General features: G+C 59.0%; 2 protein-coding genes across 2 annotated transcripts; one reads left to right on the top strand and one right to left on the bottom strand.

Moving 5' to 3' along the window:
• Nucleotides 1-1564: 1564 nt before the first annotated feature.
• On the top strand, nt 1565-11071 carry SPATA2L (spermatogenesis associated 2 like). The gene is made up of 3 exons (XM_073308247.2): nt 1565-1770; nt 6902-7208; nt 8192-11071. Exons 1-3 carry the CDS (start codon nt 1580-1582, stop codon nt 9332-9334), a joined length of 1641 nt encoding a protein of 546 aa, XP_073164348.2. The 5' UTR covers nt 1565-1579; the 3' UTR covers nt 9335-11071.
• CDK10 (cyclin dependent kinase 10) lies at nt 10094-22131 on the bottom strand. Its single transcript, XM_073308248.2, is given in 15 exon segments — nt 10094-12379; nt 13272-13393; nt 13473-13525; nt 14142-14281; nt 14357-14480; nt 14760-14819; nt 14961-15030; nt 15156-15208; nt 15439-15478; nt 15481-15505; nt 16123-16204; nt 16429-16531; nt 16728-16799; nt 17164-17236; nt 21990-22131. Coding segments are annotated over 14 exon segments (1095 nt in total). The 5' UTR covers nt 22086-22131; the 3' UTR covers nt 10094-12379; nt 13272-13289.
• Nucleotides 22132-22514: the final 383 nt, after the last annotated feature.

Raw genomic sequence — 22514 nt, 5'->3', positions numbered from 1 at the left:
ATGAGCCTGAACTCTCCATCAGCTCTCCCACCTCCTCGTCACGCCGGCCACATGCTGCGGCCTGCGTGCGAGTCCCGTCAGCTCCCCAGCTCCAGGCCGTGCTGCCCGCCCCGCGGCCTGGCTACCTCCTCCCACAGAGAGCAACACAGCCATGTGCCCACAGGCGGCCGTGGGCTCCCCGTGGGCTTCAGGATCCGGTTCAAAATGGCCCAGCCGACCTCTCTGCTCTCTCTGCTCCTCTGCCGGCTCCGTGGAGGGGAGAGCCCTCTCCTCTGTTGCTCTTTGCTCCCCCGTGGGCCCCCCTGCTGCAGGGTACTCTGGGGGGACCGGCTGCATGACCAGGGCCTGATGCAGGTGGGTGCCACAGCCAATCCCTTCCCCGCAATACATGAGTTGGGGCGGGGGTGTGTTTGTGTCTGTCTTTCCGTGAGGTTAGCACTACCAGTCCTGCAGCCGGACAGCCCCCACATCACCCCCTCCACTGTGGGTGTGCTTCCCAGGGCCAGGCCGAGCTAACCTTCCTGCCCCCAGCCCCTCCACGCCCTGCAGCAGAACCAGCCTGCGGCCTGCGCTCTCCGTGGGCCGGCCAGCCAGCTGCGGGTGCATTAGCACTGGTCTCAGGCAGTGCCCACTGTGGCAGGCTTGGCCCTGCCCCAGGAGCTCACTATAGAGACAAGGGCAGCTGCAGCCAGCTCCTGTGATGCCAATAGAATGCCTGCCTGGTGGGCAAAGCCTGGGCATAACCCTGCTCCAGCGGTCACAGCTCCCCACCCAGGTGCTGTGCTCAGTGGGGCTGGTTCTAGCCCCACGGCACCATCTAGCGTTGGAACCAGGAGCATCCCCCGTAGTGACAGGCGGGCTGTCACCACAGCAGGCTGAGGGGCTCGAGCTGGGACCCTGGCCAAGGCTGGGTGGGGAGGGGGTTTCCCCTGTGTTGGGTGCATTTACCCACTACCTGTGACCACCGCCATTGCACGGAGGGTTTGGGGGCACTGTGGCTTCCAGTCAGCAGAGCTGTGCTGTGGCCATGGGCCGAGGGGGTGGCAGTAGCTAGCGAGGCCTCTGCGGAGGCCAGGAATGGAGGCCAAGGGAAGGCGCTGGTGCCCTGGAGAGATCCTGGTCTGCTGGGCACCACTAGTGTGGCTAGTGGCTTCTTGCCCTCCCACTGGCCCAGCCAAGTTCTGGGGTGGGACGGGGGCAGATGGCTGGGCAAAAGCCTCCAGGCCTGGGGGTGCCCTGGGGTGGGTGGCTCTGGGGTGGGTGGGAAGAAGCCCCAGGGGGTGCTGGGGGTGCCCTGAGGTGGGGGGTCCTGCCGGGGGTGCCGCAGGTGGGATGGGGGCGGGCAGGTGGGCGGAAGCCTCTGGGTGGGACAAGGAAGAAGCCCCGGGGGGGCTGGGGGTGCCCTGGGGTGGGGGGTCCTGCCGGGGTGCTGCAAGTGGGAGGGGGGCAGGTGGGTGGGTGCCCTGGGGTGCTCTGGGCAGGGGTCCCTGGGTGGGGTCTCTGGCCAGGCCCAGCCCCCCTCCCTGGGCTCCGCAGGCGTCCCACGGGGGAACCAGGCCCCCCTGCAGCTCCCCGCCCGATGCCGAGCCCAGGGGCCCCCCGGCGACACAGCCCGCCTGGGCCCGGCAAGGAGCGGGTTAAAGCCCCCAGTGGGCGGGGCGTCGGGAAGCCCCGCCTCTCGGCACGTGACCTCCGCGGGCCAGGGGGCGGAACGAGAAGAAACCGGAACTTGTTGCCCGGCGGAGGAGCGGAGAGACCCTGGGCCGGCAGGTGAGTGGAGCCCGGGGGCCTCCGCCTCGCAGCCCCTCACCCCGCAGAGGGGGCGTGGCCCCCGCCTCGCAGCCCCCCTCACCCCACCGAGGGGGCGTGGCCCCCGCCTCGCAGCCCCTCACCCCACAGGGGGGGCGTGGCCCCCGCCTGCAGCCCCTCACCCCACAGGGGGGGCGTGGCCCCCGCCTCGCAGCCCCCTCACCCCACAGGGGGGGCGTGGCCCCCGCCTCGCAGCCCCCTCACCCCACAGAGGGGGGCGTGGCCCCCGCCTCGCAGGCCCCCTCACCCCGCAGAGGGGGCGTGGCCCCCGCCTCGCAGGCCCCCTCACCCCGCAGAGGGGGCGTGGCCCCCGCCTCGCAGGCCCCCTCACCCCGCAGAGGGGGCGTGGCCCCCGCCTCGCAGGCCCCCTCACCCCGCAGAGGGGGCGTGGCCCCCGCCTCGCAGGCCCCCTCACCCCGCAGAGGGGGCGTGGCCCCCGCCTCGCAGGCCCCCTCACCCCGCAGAGGGGGCGTGGCCTCTCTCAGCCCCTTCCCCCAAGGATGTGGGAGGGGTCTCTGTGTCTCAGCCCCTCCCCCTTTTGCCCCCTACACCAGCAGGAGGGGCTGGCTATGTCTGTGTATCAAAGAAAAGGAGGACTTGTGGCACCTTAGAGACTAACCAATTTATTTGAGCATGAGCTTTCGTGAGCTACAGCTCACTTCATCAGATGCATACCGTGGAAACTGCAGCAGACTTTATATACACACAGAGAATATGAAACAATACCCCCTCCCACCCCCCTGTCCTGCTGGTAATAGCTTATCTAAAGTGATCATCAGGTGGGCCATTTCCAGCACAAATCCAGGTTTTCTCACCCTCCACCCCCCCACACAAATTCACTCTCCTGCTGGTGATAGCCCATCCAAAGTGACAACTCTTTACACAATGTGCATGATAATAAAGTTGGGCCATTTCCTGCACAAATCCAGGTTCTCTCACCCCCTCACCCCCCTCCCAAAAACCACACACACAAACTCACTCTCCTGCTGGTAATAGCTCATCCAAAGTGACCATTCTCCCTACAATGTGCATAATTAAGGTGGGCCATTTCCAGCACAAATCCAGGTTTTCTCACATCCCCCCCACCCCCATACACACACAAACTCACTCTCCTGCTGGTAATAGCTCATCCAAACTGACCACTCTCCAAATTTAAATCCAAGTTAAACCAGAACATCTGGGGGGGGGGGGGGTAGGAAAAAACAAGAGGAAACAGGCTACCTTGCATAATGACTTAGCCACTCCCAGTCTCTATTTAAGCCTAAATTAATAGTATCCAATTTGCAAATGAATTCCAATTCAGCAGTTTCTCGCTGGAGTCTGGATTTGAAGTTTTTTTGTTTTAAGATAGCGACCTTCATGTCTGTGATTGCGTGACCAGAGAGATTGAAGTGTTCTCCGACTGGTTTATGAATGTTATAATTCTTGACATCTGATTTGTGTCCATTTATTCTTTTATGTAGAGACTGTCCAGTTTGACCAATGTACATGGCAGAGGGGCATTGCTGGCACATGATGGCATATATCACATTGGTGGATGTGCAGGTATACGAGCCTCTGATAGTGTGGCTGATGTTATTAGGCCCTGTGATGGTGTCCCCGGAATAGATATGTGGGCACAATTGGCAACGGGCTTTGTTGCAAGGATAAGTTCCTGGGTTAGTGGTTCTGTTGTGTGGTATGTGGTTGCTGGTGAGTAGTTGCTTCAGGTTGCGGGGCTGTCTGTAGGCAAGGACTGGCCTGTCTCCCAAGATTTGTGAGAGTGTTGGGTCATCCTTTAGGATAGGTTGTAGATCCTTAATAATGCGTTGGAGGGGTTTTAGTTGGGGGCTGAAGGTGATGGCTAGTGGCGTTCTGTTATTTTCTTTGTTAGGCCTGTCCTGTAGTAGGTAACTTCTGGGAACTCTTCTGGCTCTATCAGTCTGTTTCTTTACTTCTGCAGGTGGGTATTGTAGTTGTAAGAAAGCTTGATAGAGATCTTGTAGGTGTTTGTCTCTGTCTGAGGGGTTGGAGCAAATGCGGTTGTATCGCAGAGCTTGGCTGTAGACGATGGATCGTGTGGTGTGGTCAGGGTGAAAGCTGGAGGCATGCAGGTAGGAATAGCGGTCAGTAGGTTTCCGGTATAGGGTGGTGTTTATGTGACCATTGTTTATTAGCACTGTAGTGTCCAGGAAGTGGATCTCTTGTGTGGACTGGACCAGGCTGAGGTTGGTGGTGGGATGGAAATTGTTGAAATCATGGTGGAATTCCTCAAGGGCTTCTTTTCCATGGGTCCAGATGATGAAGATGTCATCAGTATAGCGCAAGTAGAGTAGGGGCTTTAGGGGACGAGAGCTGAGGAAGCGTTGTTCTAAATCAGCCATAAAAATGTTGGCATACTGTGGGGCCATGCGGGTACCCATAGCAGTGCCGCTGATCTGAAGGTATACATTGTCCCCAAATGTGAAATAGTTATGGGTAAGGACAAAGTCACAAAATTCAGCCACCAGGTTAGCCGTGACATTATCGGGGATAGTGTTCCTGACGGCTTGTAGTCCATCTTTGTGTGGAATGTTGGTGTAGAGGGCTTCTACATCCATAGTGGCCAGGATGGTGTTATCAGGAAGATCACCGATGGATTGAAGTTTCCTTAGGAAGTCAGTGGTGTCTCGAAGGTAGCTGGGAGTGCTGGTAGCGTAGGGCCTGAGGAGGGAGTCTACATAGCCAGACAATCCTGCCGTCAGGGTGCCAATGCCTGAGATGATGGGGCGCCCAGGATTTCCAGGTTTATGGATCTTGGGTAGTAGATAGAATATCCCAGGTCGGGGTTCCAGGGGTGTGTCTGTGCGGATTTGATCTTGTGCTTTTTCAGGAAGTTTCTTGAGCAAATGCTGTAGTTGCTTTTGGTAACTCTCAGTGGGATCATAGGGTAATGGCTTGTAGAAACTCGTGTTGGAGAGCTGCCAAGCAGCCTCTTGTTCATATTCCGACCTATTCATGATGACAACAGCACCTCCTTTGTCAGCCTTTTTGATTATGATGTCAGAGTTGTTTCTGAGGCTGTGGATGGCATTGTGTTCTGCACGGCTGAGGTTATGGGGCAAGTGATGCTGCTTTTCCACAATTTCAGCCCGTGCATGTCGGCAGAAGCACTCTATGTAGAAGTCCAGTCTGCTGTTTCGACCTTCAGGTGGAGTCCACCTAGAATCCCTCTTTCTGTAGTGTTGGTAGGGAGGTCTCTGTGGATTAGTATGTTGTTCAGAGGTATTTTGGAAATATTCCTTGAGTCTGCGATACAACCGCATTTGCTCCAACCCCTCAGACAGAGATAAACACCTACAAGATCTCTATCAAGCTTTCTTACAACTACAATACCCACCTGCAGAAGTAAAGAAACAGATTGATAGAGCCAGAAGAGTTCCCAGAAGTTACCTACTACAGGACAGGCCTAACAAAGAAAATAACAGAACGCCACTAGCCGTCACCTTCAGCCCCCAACTAAAACCCCTCCAACGCATTATTAAGGATCTACAACCTATCCTAAAGGATGACCCAACACTCTCACAAATCTTGGGAGACAGGCCAGTCCTTGCCTACAGACAGCCCCGCAACCTGAAGCAAATACTCACCAACAACCACATACCACACAACAGAACCACTAACCCAGGAACTTATCCTTGCAACAAAGCCCGTTGCCAATTGTGCCCACATATCTATTCAGGGGACACCACCACAGGGCCTAATAACATCAGCCACACTATCAGAGGCTCGTATACCTGCACATCCACCAATGTGATATATGCCATCATGTGCCAGCAATGCCCCTCTGCCATGTACATTGGTCAAACTGGACAGTCTCTACATAAAAGAATAAATGGACACAAATCAGATGTCAAGAATTATAACATTCATAAACCAGTCGGAGAACACTTCAATCTCTCTGGTCACGCAATCACAGACATGAAGGTCTCTATCTTAAAACAAAAAAACTTCAAATCCAGACTCCAGCGAGAAACTGCTGAATTGGAATTCATTTGCAAATTGGATACTATTAATTTAGGCTTAAATAGAGACTGGGAGTGGCTAAGTCATTATGCAAGGTAGCCTATTTCCTCTTGTTTTTTCCTACCCCCCCCCCCCAGATGTTCTGGTTTAACTTGGATTTAAACTTGGAGAGTGGTCAGTTTGGATGAGCTATTACCAGCAGGAGAGTGAGTTTGTGTGTGTATGGGGGTGGGGGGGATGTGAGAAAACCTGGATTTGTGCTGGAAATGGCCCACCTTAATTATGCACATTGTAGGGAGAATGATCACTTTGGATGAGCTATTACCAGCAGGATAGTGAGTTTGTGTGTGTGGTTTTTGGGAGGGGGGTGAGGGGGTGAGAGAACCTGGATTTGTGCAGGAAATGGCCCAACTTTATTATCATGCACATTGTGTAAAGAGTTGTCACTTTGGATGGGCTATCACCAGCAGGAGAGTGAATTTGTGTGGGGGGTGGAGGGTGAGAAAACCTGGATTTGTGCTGGAAATGGCCCACCTGATGATCACTTTAGATAAGCTATTACCAACTGGACAATGGGGTGGGAGGAGGTATTGTTTCATATTCTCTGTGTATATATAAAGTCTGCTGCAGTTTCCACGATATGCATCTGATGAAGTGAGCTGTAGCTCACGAAAGCTCATGCTCAAATAAATTGGTTAGTCTCTAAGGTGCCACAAGTACTCCTTTTCTTTTTGCGAATACAGACTAACACGGCTGTTACTCTGAAACCTGTGTATCAAAGGTGTCTTTGGGGGTGGCCAGGCCAGTCCTGGAGGGAGAGGCAAAGGGTTGGCCCCGCCCGCCCAGCCCCCTTCCCCAGGCAGGGCACCGGCTGCTGAGAAGTGGGGCAGCGCAGTCCCTCCGGCCCCGCGGGGAGTGGCTGGCAGTGTCTGAGGGAATCGCTAAGGGGGGAGGGAAGCTGGCCTGACTCTTGGTGGTGGACTTGGAGCGGGGCAGGGCAGGGCAAAGCTGCCCCTATATGGCTTGCCCAGGACTTTCTGGTGGCCCTGGCTGGGTGCTGCCATTCGTGGGCTCTTCGCCGCTCACCCCTGCCCTCTCTGCGGTCCAGGATGGGCTCCAGCGCCCTGGTGCAGCAGGAGTACAGGAAGTGTCTGGAGAGGGATTTCCGAAGGGGCCACGCTGGGGTCTGCACTGACCTGGCCCTGTGGGATTTGCTGTGGCAGCACCTGCTGGAGGATCCGGAGCTGCACGGCACCCTGCGGAACGACGTCTTTGCCACGCTCGCCAGCAGCCTTCAGGGATGGGACGACTTGCCCTTGGCACTCAGGGGGCTGGCCAGGGCCTTTGAGGTCCTTGAGCTGGCAGCTGTCCATCTACACCTCCTCCCTTGGCGCAAGGAGTTCAGCACAGTCAAGGTGAGCGTTGGTGTGTGGTCATGGTGCCGCCTGGCTGCACCGGTGTGTCTCTTGGGCATGCTGGATAGAGACAGGGAGCTGCTGAAACAGTGTGCAGGGGCCATTCCGAGCAAATCACTGAAGAGAGAGAGGGTCACTCCAGGGACTTCAGCACAGATTTCCTGGACTCCAGATTCCCCAGGGGAATAGAATATTCAGGCCCTCCCTTGTGTAGCTGATGATTACACTCGTGCCCAGACAGATCTGGGATTTGTTAAAGAGACCCCCTCAATGGGAGAGGCGCAGTCTAACCCCAGGACCAGGAGTCAGGAACGATCCTTGCTGAAGCAGCATAGGGGTGTGTAGGGCCTTTAGACAAAGGGATTCCACCATGATGGAAACCCTGCCTGTGCCTATATGGCCCCGAGTGGCTAGAATGTGAAGGGACAGAGGTACTTCGTCTCTGGGCAAGGTCACTCTTTGTATGGCCATTGCACAGTCTTGGGTTCAAGGATCTTAGCAACATGATTGGGAAAGCCACAGAAATGGGCCATGGGCTTAGGGCTGAGTAGGACCTGGGACTAGCTGGTTCCTTGATGCAGTGGGTCGTGTCTCCAAAGGAACCCCGATGCAGCAGGGGCAGGTCCTGAGGCACCCGCAGCTGATGTTAGACAGCGAGGTGAACGAAGGTGAGGAGGGGCACCACAGGGAGTTGTGGCACCCTCTGGTGGCTGTGCTGCCTGGAGCCCCCTCCCCACTGGGGCAGTCTGGAGGCTAGTGGTGGCCTGCAGTGACCATGCTTTGGGCTGTTGGGCAGGGGCTGAGAATTCAAGGTGCACTCAGGCTGCCATGGGCTTGGTGGTGCTGATTGCTAACAGGGTGACTAATTGCTCATTGTGTCAGCGTTTGCGGGGCGGAGGGAGGAGTGGCGAGGTCACCTGGTTAGACTGGCTGGGGGTCGACTAGCTGTGTGCTCAGCAAACAACGCGGTGCTTCTGTTACAGATGTTCTCGGGGGTGTATGTGCACTCCCTGCAGGCGGCGCTGTCAGACAGTGACATCGCAAAGAGCTTCCACAGGATGGGATATGTGAAGAGAGATGACCATCACCTCGTGGTGTCCCGCCCACCCCCGGGAGCTGAGCTTGTCCAAGCTGCCTGCGGCTTCTTTGCAGCAAGGGTGGAGTGTGAGATCCTGGGGGAGATCCTACGGCAGCTGGGGCCATGCCCAGTGTCTGCTGAAGACCTGCTACACGTGCGGAGGGGCGTCAGGGACCTGCATGACTGTGTGGAGAAGCTGAAGAGACTTGTTAGATGGCCGAAAGGCAGAGAGCCCAGAGCCAAGGCGGCTCCTGGCAGTGCTGAAAGCATTGATCTCTATGGGGATGAGCTGAAAAGCCCAGAGGCTGCGAATCTATACAGTGCCCCCTTGGGGGCCAGGTTGCAATCATCCCCATGGGGTTTGTCCTCTCAGGAGCTACATAGGCCTCCCATCTGGGAACAGAACTCCAACCTGTGGAGTGAGGCTGTTGGAGTACCTTGTCCTGAGGATCTTGGGGGAAATGAGGGAAGGATCTGGGACAACGGGGGGGCTAGCGAGTCCGGCCAGGAGCAGCCTTATAGAAATGGGCCGGACTCAGAAGCTGCTGCCTTCTCTTTTATCTCCTTAAGACGGGAGCTTAGCAGGATCAGTGACTCAGTCTCTCCTGAGAATGTGGAGAGCACAAACCCTGCTCTGAGCTCCCCTTCTGACACTGCAGTGCTTGAGCCACATGGGGCAGCAAGCTGCCTAATGCCCCGCTCTGCTGGCAAGGTTATACCTTTGGACTGCAGAGCTGCCAGCATCTGGCCAAAGGCTGCAGAGAGGCCATGGGAGCTGCCACCTGCCGCCCCATGGCTAGAGAGCAGCAAAAGGGAGGTGCTGGAGTCACCGTGCTACCAGCTGCATTCATGCCTGATCCAAGGTGCTCTCCCTTCCTACTGCTGTGCCACATGCCGCCTGCTCCATGCCAGCGGCTGCGATGCCATGCAGACCTGCAGGAGTAGCCACTGCATGGAGGAGCTGCAGAGCGAGAAGCAGAAGCTCCTGTGGTTAAAGAGGACCGAGGTGGACATGCTGCTGAATGAAGGCTCTGGGGCTCGGCCCTAGCTACAGGACGAGCTGCCTCCCCAGGGCCTGCAAATGCTATGGGATATGCCAACCAAATCCTACCTCTAGCGGAAGCATCAGGACTTGCCTGGACTTGCTGGTTCTGTTCTAGGGGAAACCGCTGGTGGCAGAGCTGCTTTCCTTCCCTCACCCCGATAAAGCAGTGCTTCGTAGAGACTTGCCCCAGATCCTCCCCTGCTGTAGCTGCCTACACTAACCCTGCCCTACATTCAACACTACTACTCTCCCTCCCAACTCCTATGAGCCAATTCCAGGGATTGGCCTTTGCTGTGTCTCTGGCATGATCTCCTGGCCCTGCTTAGTCACCGCTCTAGCTTCCCTCTGCCAGAGGAGCTGGGGCCTCTTAGCTCACAGGCTTCTCAGCACAGCCTGAAATATTGGACCTAGGTAAGGACAAGGAGAAACAAGAGTCTTGCTCTTTTTCAAGCAATTCCTGTGAGTTGGTGGAAGGACGCTGCTCCGTCCAGGTGCTCTGTGGCACGGCCCATGTGGACAGCTCTGCCCCAGGAGAGAAGATGGCTTTGGGGAAGATCTTGTGCTGTTTCCCAGCTCATGCTGGTCCTATCCATTGCTTCTCAGGCTGACTGGCCTTCAGGTTCTGGATGGGACAAAAGGTGCCCAGGGGAAGAAGTGTGTGGGTTTAGGCTGGGCCCTGGCCCCTTCTGGCACTGGGGGTTTGAGCTAGAGCAGCTTTTGCCCCAGACTGATGGGTCAGAAGGAAATGACAAACACTTTCAGCTGTGTGCATCTGCCCTTTATTGGGTGATGTGTCTCCCTCATCCTGCCTGGCTCAGCTGCTCAGGGGGGGTTTAAAGCCTTCAGAGAGTTAGCAAGCTAGGCTCTTGCACTGCAGTATCCCCTAGCACCAAATACCTTTCCTCATGAGTGCTGTGGCACTTTGGGTTCTCCAGAGTCAATGGTTGCTGGAGCTTGGAGGAAGGGTTACACCGTTAGTCCCACGGGATGCAGTGCATTGGGAGTTCCTTTGTGCTATGGCTGATGCTTCAGCTCCTTGGTCAGAGCTGTAGGGATTCAGTTACCATCTCCCCAGGGCTCAGCTCTGATGTCTCGGGACTACTCCTCTGCCTAGGTCACTGCTTGCACCTTTCCTGGGAAGCTGGTCAGTGCTTTGGGGCAGAGAAAAGCTTCTCCCTCCTGCATTAAGGGTTAAGTGGAATGGGCACTGGCTCCTGGAAATGACAGCCAATCCCCTCCTCATGTGCGCACAACCCAGCTGGAAACACAAAGGCAGCAGGATGTTGGACCCAGGAAAGCCAAAAAGAAAGGGAGCTGCCTCTTGCTGTGGCCTGGGGGCGGGCAAGGCCCCCTCTTGCTATGCTATTTAGAGCAGCACCGCTAGCACTCCCAGCTCAAACTCAGAAAGGGGAAGCTGAGAACACTGGGGATCTCCCCCATTTCAGTGTGAGGTGGCTGGAATCAGTGCCAGGAGCCAGGCACGAAACAGAACCGCCCCGAAAACCCACCCCAGGGTCAGATCCAGTGCTGGGTGCTGTACCTTCCAGGGCACACCTGCCTTTCAGCTGGCCCACTGTCAGTCTGCACTGGCCAAGTACCCCAGCCCCTCTGGCTGGGTAAGGCCCCCTTCCCACCTCAGCGCTGACTGGTAAACCTCACCTCATTTCTGCTCTCCTCAGAACAAAGAAAGAACATTCTCTGTCACCTCCACAGTTATGTAATAAAGGGTTTTTCTTGCTAGCCTGGTATTCTGGCTCCTGGGTAGGGTGTGGGAGCAGGAGCAGCGTGAGTTCATCCCATGCCCCCACAAATTCCACCTGCCCTTTACCAGCGGCTCTTGCTTCAGACTTTCATGTCCTTAACTCACTGAGGTCAGTGGCTCATTAACAGAGGGTGATCTTGTTAAGAAGCTCCAGGTGATGACGGGTAGAGGGGAAGCTGTGGCTACCCAAGCTGCTGAGAGTGCAGTGTGTCACAGGAGAATGAGTCGGAAACCTTGAGCTCTCAGCACAAGACAAACAGGACTGGCTCAGGCCCCTGCTGGGGTGGAATTCCAAGGTAGGCACAGCTACTGGAGGAAGTGATGTCGCTGCTGCAGTACACTGGCTGAGAGGAGCGCACCAAGCCATGCCCCTCACCTGCAGCTGGGCTGGGAATGCTTCTCACTGCAGCCCCGGGGTGCTCAGTGGGGAGGGGGGAAGAGTTCTGAGCTAGGTCACTACATTGTGTTTCTAGGACTGCGCTCCCCGCCCTGGGCAGGGTTAGGTGACGGGAGAGCTGTGACGCCCCGAGGGCTCTGGCTGGGAGATGCCACGCAAAGGGCAGCCATTCTTGCCTTGCACTGGCTCGGCTGCCTGGGGTAAAGAAGCTAGCTGGCCCAGAGAGCAGCTCTGCCGGACTATCCCTTACAGCTGACACTGCCATGATATTTTATTGCAGGCAGGATCACATGAACCCCCATGAGGAATAAAGAACGAAGGGACTTTTCTATCAACAGTGAGCTGGGCAAGGCCTGCAGCTTGTAACAAACCCAGCAGCCATTCAGGGTTGGCCAGCACGTCTTGCCCCTGGCTGCCCACCTAGGGGTCAAGGCAAACACTGCAGGGCTGGAGGTTCCTTTCAGCCCATAGGAATGTGTTTACACATTGCCCTTTCCTTGGAGCTTCTGCCTGGTAGAAGGATCCAACCCGAGGGGCTGGTGATGGGCCAGGTGCCATGAAGGATGCAACTGGCACTGGGTGGAGAGGGATGCAGGATAGATAAGAAGTTTGCCCTGACTGCTCTCTTTGTGCAAAGGTGATAGAACAATCCACAACCCTTGAGTGTATCTCCAGCAGCTGCATTTGAGTAGAAGTTTGGGGTACCGTCCTCCTAGCCAGCACTGAACCCTCCAGCAGGAGGCACCCTGAGAATATCGACAGGTCAAGAGGAGCTTGTACTGCGTCTGCCTTGGGTCCTATAGCAGCTGGTTACAAATCCTCCTTCAGCTCCCAGAGCCTTCTCATCGTCTGCTTTGGATGGTCCCTTTATCCGCATCTTTATCCAAACCTTACCCAGAAGAACACAAGTTGAGGATTTATCCACGTGGGAGTAGCTAATCACACAGACTGGCTGAGGCTGTTACCACTGTGGAGCCCACCAGCTTCTTGGGAGTGGGGTGGAAACTTTGGGTCCTCTGAAGCATGGCCTGAGCCCTGTGGGGCACGGGAGAACCACAAGCTGCCTTGGAGGCAGCAGAGCTGGGCCTGGGCTGGGAGTGCTGCAGGCCGCACACTCACTCAGGCAGGGACAAGCAACCCAATGCATGGCACCACGTGCAGCCTCTGGGAATGAGAGTCTGCACATAAAAACTCACTCACTCCTGGGACTGAAGAGGCCCATAGGAGGGAGCAGGCGCCCTCTTGGGCGAGAGCAGCACGTTGACAGGGAGGTCCGTTTCCCCACTCACAGGTGGGGCTGTGCCTCTCCCAGGTGGGCCAGTACACCAAGGCTCCTCTCCTGACAAGTAACTGGGAAAACTGGCTCCCAGTCTGCACTCCCAACATGAGCTAGGCTCCCGTCTTTTGCAAGCAGTTGAACCTGAGAATCCTGGGGCAGAAAGTGAAGTGGGGCAGCCCATTAGTGCTTTGGCCTCCAGGCACCTGTGGTTCTGTCCAGTCCCCATCACAACCCCCTGCCAGCTGTGAACGTCTCAACTCAGGAGAGGCCCAAGGGCTGGAATAGCAGGTAGTGCTCTTGGTGAGGAGCATCAGCAGGGCAGCGTGGGAGGCTGCAGGTCAGGGCTGAGGCACTGGCGGAGCTGGGGCAGGGGCTTCTGCCCTGCACTCTCCTAAGCACTCAGTTCATCCTGAATTGAGAGGCTTATGCCTCCCCTGTTGTGTTGCAGTAGGGCTGGGTCACTGCTGGTCCGATTCCAGGGGAGAGAGAAGATAGTTCTTACCCGGCAGAACGTGCAGCCTCAGGGCTTGCTGCGCTTGCCCTGGCTCTCCGCCCCGGCGCTGACGGGAGCAGCTCGCTTGTTGCGGTGGTGGGGGAAGGTGGGCATGAGCTCCGGTTCACAGGCTGGGGAGAAGGGGAGAGGAAATGAGTTTCAGGAAGGGCTGAGTCCCGCAGGCCCCAACAGCACAGTGGAGTCACTTACGCAAGGGCTTTTCTTTGAAGTAGGAACTCTCCAGACAGTCTCCCGCTGTCGCCCTGGGGAGGCAAATGCAGGTTAAAGGAAAAGTCCATCGTCCCCCGCAAACACTCCCGCTGCTTCTTCAGGAAACTTTTGTATAAAAGCGAGACCTTCCTTGCGCCCGAGCAGCTCAGCAAGGCTGTGACCATGCTGCTGCGTTCACTTCCTGTCCAGAGGGACAATGCGCAGTACATCCCAAGCTGGGCTCCTGCTGCCGAATCCCGCAGGCCCTGCCTGCCAACAGCATCTGGCTGGGGCAGTGCAATCCTGTCCTAGAACGGTCAGACACCGCCCCAGGCTTAGGGTAAAGGGGGCAGCAATGCCTGGGGGCATGGGGATCAGCCCAGGGAGCAAGGCAGCACTGCAGAAACTGGCACTGCTCCTTAGGCCCAGCTGGTTTGCGTGATCTGCTCTATCCTCAGGGGAGGAGCCGATTACAATGTAAATGAGCCCCCAGCTCGGGATTGCCCAGTGCTTCCTGGGAGCTGACAGCTCCCCCACACACTGCAGCCGTTTACACTGGAGGGGAACAGCCCTGCCTGGCAGAAGCCACCCACCATCCACCGAGAAGCCTGGGCCCCACATCACACTGGCAGTTCCATGGCCTGAACTGGGCTGCAGATGGCTCTTTACCTCTTCTTGGGGTCATACATGAAGAGGAAGTTGAGCAGGCGAAGCCCAGCCTCCGACAGCCATGGGAACTTGTGCTTGAGGTTGTTGTAAGGCTGCTTCCGCAGGGTGTACTGGCTCACTAGGGACAGCTTGGAAAAGCCCTGCGGGGACAGGGAGACACAAGTAAGGGTCAGGGAAGAGTGTGGCAGGGTGGGCGATGCAAAGCGAGCACTTACTGGCCAGATATTTTCATTGGGTGTCCCCAGCAGCTGCACTATCAGGTCAATCTGGTGAATCTCCGAGCTGCCTGGGAGTAACGGCTTGTGGGCCAGCAATTCCGCGAGGATACATCCCACTGCCCTGGGGAGGGAACAGGCCTCCTAGGTTAGTAGGAATCAGGCACATGAATCTCTTGGATCAGACTCCTCCTCCTTTGCCCCCAGCAGCAGATACCTCCTGTTGCTATCGACCCATCTTGGCTTTGGTTCAGTAGGAGATCTTTATACAGATGTGCACATTGCTTCCTGAAGTACCAAGTTGTTGCCCTGACCCCAATCCGTCCCTGGCTGTCCCCCAGATACTTCTGCAAATTGCAAATTCCTGGCAAGAGCGTTACTCTCCAATACGAGATCCCCTTACCACATATCTACGCCCGTGGTCTGGGTCGTCGTTCCCAGCAGCAGCTCTGGGGCCCGGTACCTGTGCAACGGAATGAATGCAGGAATTACCAATCGGTGGAGCTCCCAAAACTTGTCCCAGATTGACTGCATGGCTGACCCACAGCCTCTGAGGGGGTCCATGATAGGGTGACTCACTCAGGACTAAGCAGAGCCTACTCACCAGAGAGTGACGACTTTAGGGGTCATTGGTTTTAGTGGCACACCGTGAGCACGAGCCAGCCCAAAATCCGCTGCAAGAGAGGACAGATTCAAGGTCAAAAAGCAGGCCAGCTACTGCCCTTGCCTCTGCATTGCAAAATGAGAAAACTGGAAGCATCTCTGGAGCTGTGTTAGCAAACGTGACAGGGGAGCTTACCTATCTTCACGCAGCCTTTATCGGTCATGAGCAGATTAGACACTTTCAGATCCCTGCCATCAGAAAGAAGCCAGTTACTGATGGTTGTGTTAGGGGCAATGCTTCACCTAGGGCCATTCCATGCTGCCCAAAGTACCTGCTGCTCTAAGAGGGTCTCCCTCTGTTCCACTGAGAGCCAGAAAACAGCCCAAGTGGCACAGCTGGCTCCCAATGCCCAGTCCATTACCTAGTGGCCCTCCCATACAAGCCCTTTACCCACAGTGCCTTTCACTCTGCCCCTTACCTATGGATGATGAAGTTCTCATGAAGATACTGAAGGCCTTGAGTACTTGTAAGATGATACACTTCACCTGCGAGTGGTGGGAGACAGGATTAGCAAGACAGCATCACATTAGTACTTAACATGTATCTGCATTGGTTCCTACCCTGTCCCCATCACTCTAGTATCTCAGTGCCTTCCAGTCGTGCATTAAGCAATCTGACTAACAGCTGCTGACAGCTTATGCCCTGGTTCATTTTATGCAGAAGCTCAAGGTCAATGCAAAGCCGTGCACCCTAGTTTTGGAGCCCAAGACCCAAAACATTGTAACAAAGGGGTGTTCTAACTGCAGTGATGCTTACAGGATTTAATGCAGGCAGCAGGCAGTGCCCCATATCACAGAGGGCCAAGGGGGTTAGATTATTTTACCCTATGCCAAACAGGGGAAAGAGGTCGTCAAGTTATGATGAAATCAGATCATGTGACCTGATGACTGACAGCCAATTTACAGACTGGTATCTGTCTTCCAGTGCCCACCACCAGCTCCACCAACACTATCGACGCAGGCTGCCTCAATGCTCTGGGCTGGAATCTGCATCCTTGGCTGCAAGTTGAGCAGAATATGCTGGTAGCCTGCTTGCACTGGCGAGAGCCACAGCTCCCTCTTACAGGTAGGAGTGGTAATGCACCCGCACAATCCACCTGTACCTGAGCCTCAGAAAAGGGCGTCTGCATGTTCTCAAGAAGGCTGGCGAGATCCTGTTCACAGTAACCCATCACCAGGAAAATACTGCAGGAGACACATACCACAGTCAGTCACCTCACCGCAGTTCTACTGTGTGACCACCCCCACCTCAGTGCGCACGCTCCATTGCCACCAGGGGTCATCCAACTACCATTCCTGCCAAGAGCAGGGACAGTACTGACACATGGCATATAGGGGTGGGAGAGACAGGACCCACCACCTCCTCTGAAGGGACAGCAGGTGCAGGGCCAGTACTGTGGGACTATTACCTCTCCAGATGGTTCCCCACAACAACCTCCTTCAACTCCACGATATTGGGGTGCCGAAGCTTCAGAAGCAGGGTGATCTCCCGCAGGCTGCTGATGGGGATTCCTGCAGAGTGGTTGTTGAGTCACGCATTAGAACTCCCCCTCCAGTTCCCTGGCCTGACTCGAGGCTCTGATGTGGTTGTGCAGGGCTAACCACATTTCTGAATAAGTGTTTTAAGAGAGCCCTCGCCATCCCTAAAACTTCAGCTTTACCCCAGAGCTTCCTAGGAACAGCAACTCCCCTTCTCCTCTCCCCTTACCATCTTTCTCCTTGTCCATCCGCACCTTCTTTAGTGCCACAATCTCATCCGTCTGGGTATCTCGAGCACGGTCTGAAACAGTAACACACACCATGTGGTCAGTACCTGGAAGCCAAGTCTCACAGCAAAGTCAATGCCTGATCCACCACTGACACCAGTCACCAAGTGAACCGTTAACCATCACCTCTCAACACTGGGAGGTAAACAGTGAAAGCCCCTTCCCCCCCCCCCCAAACTGATGTGCTCATCACTGGGGAACAGACCAGATCCTGGAAGATGGGCTTCAGCCTGTGCTGGGGCTGCCCTTACGCCGAGGGACCTGTGCCACTGAGTATTTTCCACTGTCTTGGGTCGTGAGGAGTTGCTGTCAGCACCCCCTACTGCAGGAAGCAAACCAGCTCCCGCTGCTGAAGCCTGCAGCACACATAACACTTACACACGATGCCATAGGTCCCTTCCCCAATTCGATTCAGCTTCTCAAACTCCTTCACACTCCGACACCTTCCCAGCTGAAAACAGAGAGCCATATCACAGACCAGCCAGCACCCTCGCCAGAGCTGTCTTGGGGACAGTGTTCAATGATTAGGGCTTATGATTTTCATTGTGAAGTTAGTTTTAAATGGAGCCCTCCAGAAGCTGGAATATGTCATTGCTGCTAGACTGATACACAGCTATATATCACCAGCATGAAACCAAGACAGATGTGAGTTATGTTGCTTAATGCACAGCTGGAAGGCGCTTAGCTACTAGGGTGATGAGCATGGTCTAACAACTGTAGCAGCAGTTCTCAAACTGTGGGTCAGCACCTCCTTAAATGGGTCACCAGGGCTAACGTTAGCCTTGCTGGGGCCCAGGGCTGAAACCTAAGCCCTGGGCGGCAGGGCTCAGGCTTGGGCTTCAGCCCAGGGCTCAGGTTACAGGCCCTCCCACCTGGGGCTGAAGTCTGTGGGCTTTGACTTTGGCCCCCCTCTGGCCTAGGTGGGCTCAAGCTTTGGTCCCCCCCCCTCCTGGGGCAGTGTAGTAATTTTTCTTGTCAGAAGGCGGGCGTGGTGCAATGGAGTTTGAGAACCCCTGCACTATAGGGTAGAACAGCTATATGACAGCATTTCAGCCTTTGGACAGCAAATGTAAGAGCTTCAGAAAGGCTCAGGGCATCATGCTATAAGCAAAGAGTTAGTGTAATGCTTATGGGATTATTACTGTTTGGACACTATTCTAGCTAACGCTTCACAAAGCAACCTGCTGTTGATTTGCTTTGTGAAATGGGGCGAGAGCAATGGCGCCCCTCGCCAGCTATCACTGGGCTGTGCCCAACATCTGGCCAGATTCCCAACTCTGTGTTTGCAAACACGTCTGTCATTTCCACGCCACGTTACCGCCACTGCGCGTGCAAACGTGGGAACTGAATTTGCGAGCCGACGTCAGCCTGTCGATCGGCACCATCACCGCCGCGCTTTCCACAGCCTGGGGGTCTGCAGACGCAAAGCGCACTCCAGCAGCCTGGGCGTGTGGTGGGGAGGGCAGGTCCACCTGTCTGCACATCCAGGACCTGGCCTTGGCTTTCCCATGGCCGGACCCCAGCAGGACTCGCTGGACCCTACCCTGGGCTCTGGATTGGAGGCATTCCCCCCCACTCTTCCCCCACGCACCCCTCCCTCCTTCCCTGCACCCCCAGTCACCCCGCCCCACCTTTCCCCCCCAGTCACCCTACCCCTCCTTCCCCAGTCACCCCTCCCTCCATTCCCCGCAACCCCAGTCACCCCGTCCCTCCCTCCTTCCCCCAGTCACCCCTCCCTCCTTCCCTGCACCCCCAGTCACCCCGCCCCTCCCTCCTTCCCCCGGTCACCCCTCCCTCCTTCCCTGCAACCCCAGTCACCCCGCCCCACCTTTCCCCCAGTCACCCCGCCCCTCCCTCCTTCCCCCAGTCACCCCTCCCTCCTTCCCTGCACCCACAGTCACCCCGCCCCACCTTTCCCCCCAGTCACCCCGCCCCTCCCTCCTTCCCCGCAACCCCAGTCACCCCGCCCCACCTTCCCCCCCAGTCACCCCGCCCCTCCCTCCTTCCCCCGGTCACCCCTCCCTCCTTCCCTGCAACCCCAGTCACCCCGCCCCACCTTTCCCCCCAGTCACCCCGCCCCTCCCTCCTTCCCCCAGTCACCCCTCCCTCCTTCCCTGCACCCACAGTCACCCCGCCCCACCTTTCCCCCCAGTCACCCCTCCCTCCTTCCCTGCACCCACAGTCACCCCGCCCCACCTTTCCCCCCAGTCACCCCGCCCCTCCCTCCTTCCCCGCAACCCCAGTCACCCCGCCCCACCTTCCCCCCCAGTCACCCCGCCCCTCCCTCCTTCCCCCGGTCACCCCTCCCTCCTTCCCTGCAACCCCAGTCACCCCACCCTTCCCCCCCAGTCACCTGCCCCTCCCTCCTTTCCCCAGTCACCCCTCCCTCCTTCCCTGCACCCCCAGTCACCCGCCCCACCTTTCCCCCCAGTCACCCCGCCCCTCCCTCCTTCCCTGCAACCCCAGTCACCCCGCCCCACCTTTCCCCCCCAGTCACCCCGCCCCTCCCTCCTTCCCCCGGTCACCCCTCCCTCCTTCCCCGCAACCCCAGTCACCCCACCCCACCTTTCCTCCCAGTCACCCCGCCCCTCCCTCCTTCCCCCGGTCACCCCTCACTCCTTCCCTGCAACCCGTCACCCCACCCTTCCCCCCCAGTCACCTGCCCCTCCCTCCTTTCCCCAGTCACCCCTCCCTCCTTCCCTGCACCCCCAGTCACCCCGCCCCACCTTTCCCCCCAGTCACCCCGCCCCTCCCTCCTTCCCTGCAACCCCAGTCACCCCGCCCCACCTTTCCCCCCCAGTCACCCCGCCCCTCCCTCCTTCCCCCGGTCACCCCTCCCTCCTTCCCTGCAACCCCAGTCACCCCACCCTTCCCCCCCAGTCACCTGCCCCTCCCTCCTTTCCCCAGTCACCCCTCCCTCCTTCCCTGCACCCCCAGTCACCCCGCCCCACCTTTCCCCCCAGTCACCCCGCCCCTCCCTCCTTCCCTGCAACCCCAGTCACCCCGCCCCACCTTTCCCCCCCAGTCACCCCGCCCCTCCCTCCTTCCCCCGGTCACCCCTCCCTCCTTCCCCGCAACCCCAGTCACCCCACCCCACCTTTCCTCCCAGTCACCCCGCCCCTCCCTCCTTCCCCCGGTCACCCCTCCCTCCTTCCCTGCAACCCCAGTCACCCCACCCCACCTTTCCCCCCCAGTCACCCCGCCCCTCCCTCCTTCCCCCAGTCACCCCTCCCTCCTTCCCTGCACCCCCAGTCACCCCGCCCCACCTTTCCCCCCAGTCACCCCGCCCCTCCCTCCTTCCCCGCAACCCCAGTCACCCCGCCCCACCTTTCCCCCCAGTCACCCCTCCCTCCTTCCCTGCACCCCCAGTCACCCCGCCCCACCTTTCCCCCCAGTCACCCCGCCCCTCCCTCCTTCCCCGCAACCCCAGTCACCCCGCCCCACCTTTCCCCCCCAGTCACCCCGCCCCTCCCTCCTTCCCCCAGTCACCCCTCCCTCCTTCCCTGCACCCCCAGTCACCCCGCCCCACCTTTCCCCCCAGTCACCCCACCCCTCCCTCCTTCCCCGCAACCCCAGTCACCCCGCCCCACCTTTCCCCCCAGTCACCCCGCCCCTCCCTCCTTCCCCCAGTCACCCCTCCCTCCTTCCCTGCACCCCCAGTCACCCCACCCCACCTTTCCCCCCAGTCACCCCGCCCCTCCCTCCTTCCCCGCAACCCCAGTCACCCCACCCCACCTTTCCCCCCAGTCACCCCGCCCCTCCCTCCTTCCCCCAGTCACCCCTCCCTCCTTCCCTGCACCCCCAGTCACCCCGCCCCACCTTTCCCCCCAGTCACCCCGCCCCTCCCTCCTTCCCCGCAACCCCAGTCACCCCGCCCCACCTTTCCCCCCAGTCACCCCTCCCTCCTTCCCTGCACCCCCAGTCACCCCGCCCCACCTTTCCCCCCAGTCACCCCGCCCCTCCCTCCTTCCCCGCAACCCCAGTCACCCCGCCCCACCTTTCCCCCCCAGTCACCCCGCCCCTCCCTCCTTCCCCCAGTCACCCCTCCCTCCTTCCCTGCACCCCCAGTCACCCCGCCCCACCTTTCCCCCCAGTCACCCCACCCCTCCCTCCTTCCCCGCAACCCCAGTCACCCCGCCCCACCTTTCCCCCCAGTCACCCCGCCCCTCCTTCCTTCCCCCAGTCACCCCTCCCTCCTTCCCTGCACCCCCAGTCACCCCACCCCACCTTTCCCCCCAGTCACCCCGCCCCTCCCTCCTTCCCCGCAACCCCAGTCACCCCACCCCACCTTTCCCCCCAGTCACCCCACCCCTCCCTCCTTCCCCCAGTCACCCCTCCCTCCTTCCCTGCACCCCCAGTCACCCCGCCCCACCTTTCCCCCCAGTCACCCCGCCCCTCCCTCCTTCCCCGCAACCCCAGTCACCCCGCCCCACCTTTCCCCCCAGTCACCCCTCCCTCCTTCCCTGCACCCCCAGTCACCCCGCCCCACCTTTCCCCCCAGTCACCCCGCCCCTCCCTCCTTCCCCGCAACCCCAGTCACCCCGCCCCACCTTTCCCCCCCAGTCACCCCGCCCCTCCCTCCTTCCCCCAGTCACCCCTCCCTCCTTCCCTGCACCCCCAGTCACCCCGCCCCACCTTTCCCCCCAGTCACCCCACCCCTCCCTCCTTCCCCGCAACCCCAGTCACCCCGCCCCACCTTTCCCCCCAGTCACCCCGCCCCTCCCTCCTTCCCCCAGTCACCCCTCCCTCCTTCCCTGCACCCCCAGTCACCCCACCCCACCTTTCCCCCCAGTCACCCCGCCCCTCCCTCCTTCCCCGCAACCCCAGTCACCCCACCCCACCTTTCCCCCCAGTCACCCCACCCCTCCCTCCTTCCCCCAGTCACCCCTCCCTCCTTCCCTGCACCCCCAGTCACCCCGCCCCTCCCTCCTTCCCCCGGTCACCCCGCCCCTCCTACCCTGCACCCCCGGTCACCCCGCCCCACCTTTCCCCCCAGTCACCCCGCCCCTCCCTCCTTCCCTGCAACCCCAGTCACCCCGCCCCACCTTTCCCCCCAGTCACCCCGCCCCTCCCTCCTTCCCCGCAACCCCAGTCACCCCGCCCCACCTTTCCCCCCAGTCACCCCGCCCCTCCCTCCTTCCCCCCCGGCTCCATAGGGGGCGCTGCCGTAACCCTTTCCCGCTCGGACTCGGCACCCCGCTCACCCTGTCCCCAGGGGGCACCGGGAAGAAGCCCCCACCGCGCAGGCGCTTCAGTCGCAGCACTTCTGGCTCCTGCCCGGGGCAAGCGTCCTCCGCCATGATCCCCGCACCCGGGGGGTGGAGCCTCGCGCTTCACCACGGCGCATGTGCACAACCCCTTCCCTCCTCCTCGCGCAGGCGCGGTACGTGACTTAGCCCACCCTGCCCTCAGCGTCTCTAGCGACCGTTGCTATGCAGGGCCTGCTGGCTACGGGCCGACCGGGGGGCTGCCGGGGAGGAGCAGCGGCGGGGAGGGGGCTGCGGGGGGGGAGGGGGCTCGGAGTGGGGAGCGCCCCCGTGAGCCGGGGGGGGAGGAGGCTGTGGGTGGGGAGCGCCCCCGTGAGCCGGGGGGGAGGGGGCTGTGGGTGGGGAGCGCCCCCGTGAGCCGGGGGGGAGGGGGCTGTGGGTGGGGAGCGCCCCCGTGAGCGGGGGGGGAGGGCGCTGTGGGTGGGGAGCGCCCCCGTGAGCCGGGGGGGAGGGGGCTGTGGG

This window comes from Lepidochelys kempii, chromosome 12 (assembly GCF_965140285.1).
Source record: "Lepidochelys kempii isolate rLepKem1 chromosome 12, rLepKem1.hap1, whole genome shotgun sequence".
NCBI classification, from domain to species: domain Eukaryota; kingdom Metazoa; phylum Chordata; order Testudines; family Cheloniidae; genus Lepidochelys; species Lepidochelys kempii.
This window is presented reverse-complemented; position numbering and strand designations above follow the sequence as displayed.

Bases quoted from the DNA above. Each gene is read 5' to 3' on its own strand.
- SPATA2L (XM_073308247.2), top strand. From the start codon at position 1,580: ATGCCGAGCCCAGGGGCCCCCCGGCGACACAGCCCGCCTGGGCCCGGC. The intron at 1,771-6,901 runs GTGAGTGGAGCC...TCTGCGGTCCAG, and splicing joins GAGAGACCCTGGGCCGGCAG to GATGGGCTCCAGCGCCCTGG. The intron at 7,209-8,191 runs GTGAGCGTTGGT...CTTCTGTTACAG, and splicing joins AGGAGTTCAGCACAGTCAAG to ATGTTCTCGGGGGTGTATGT.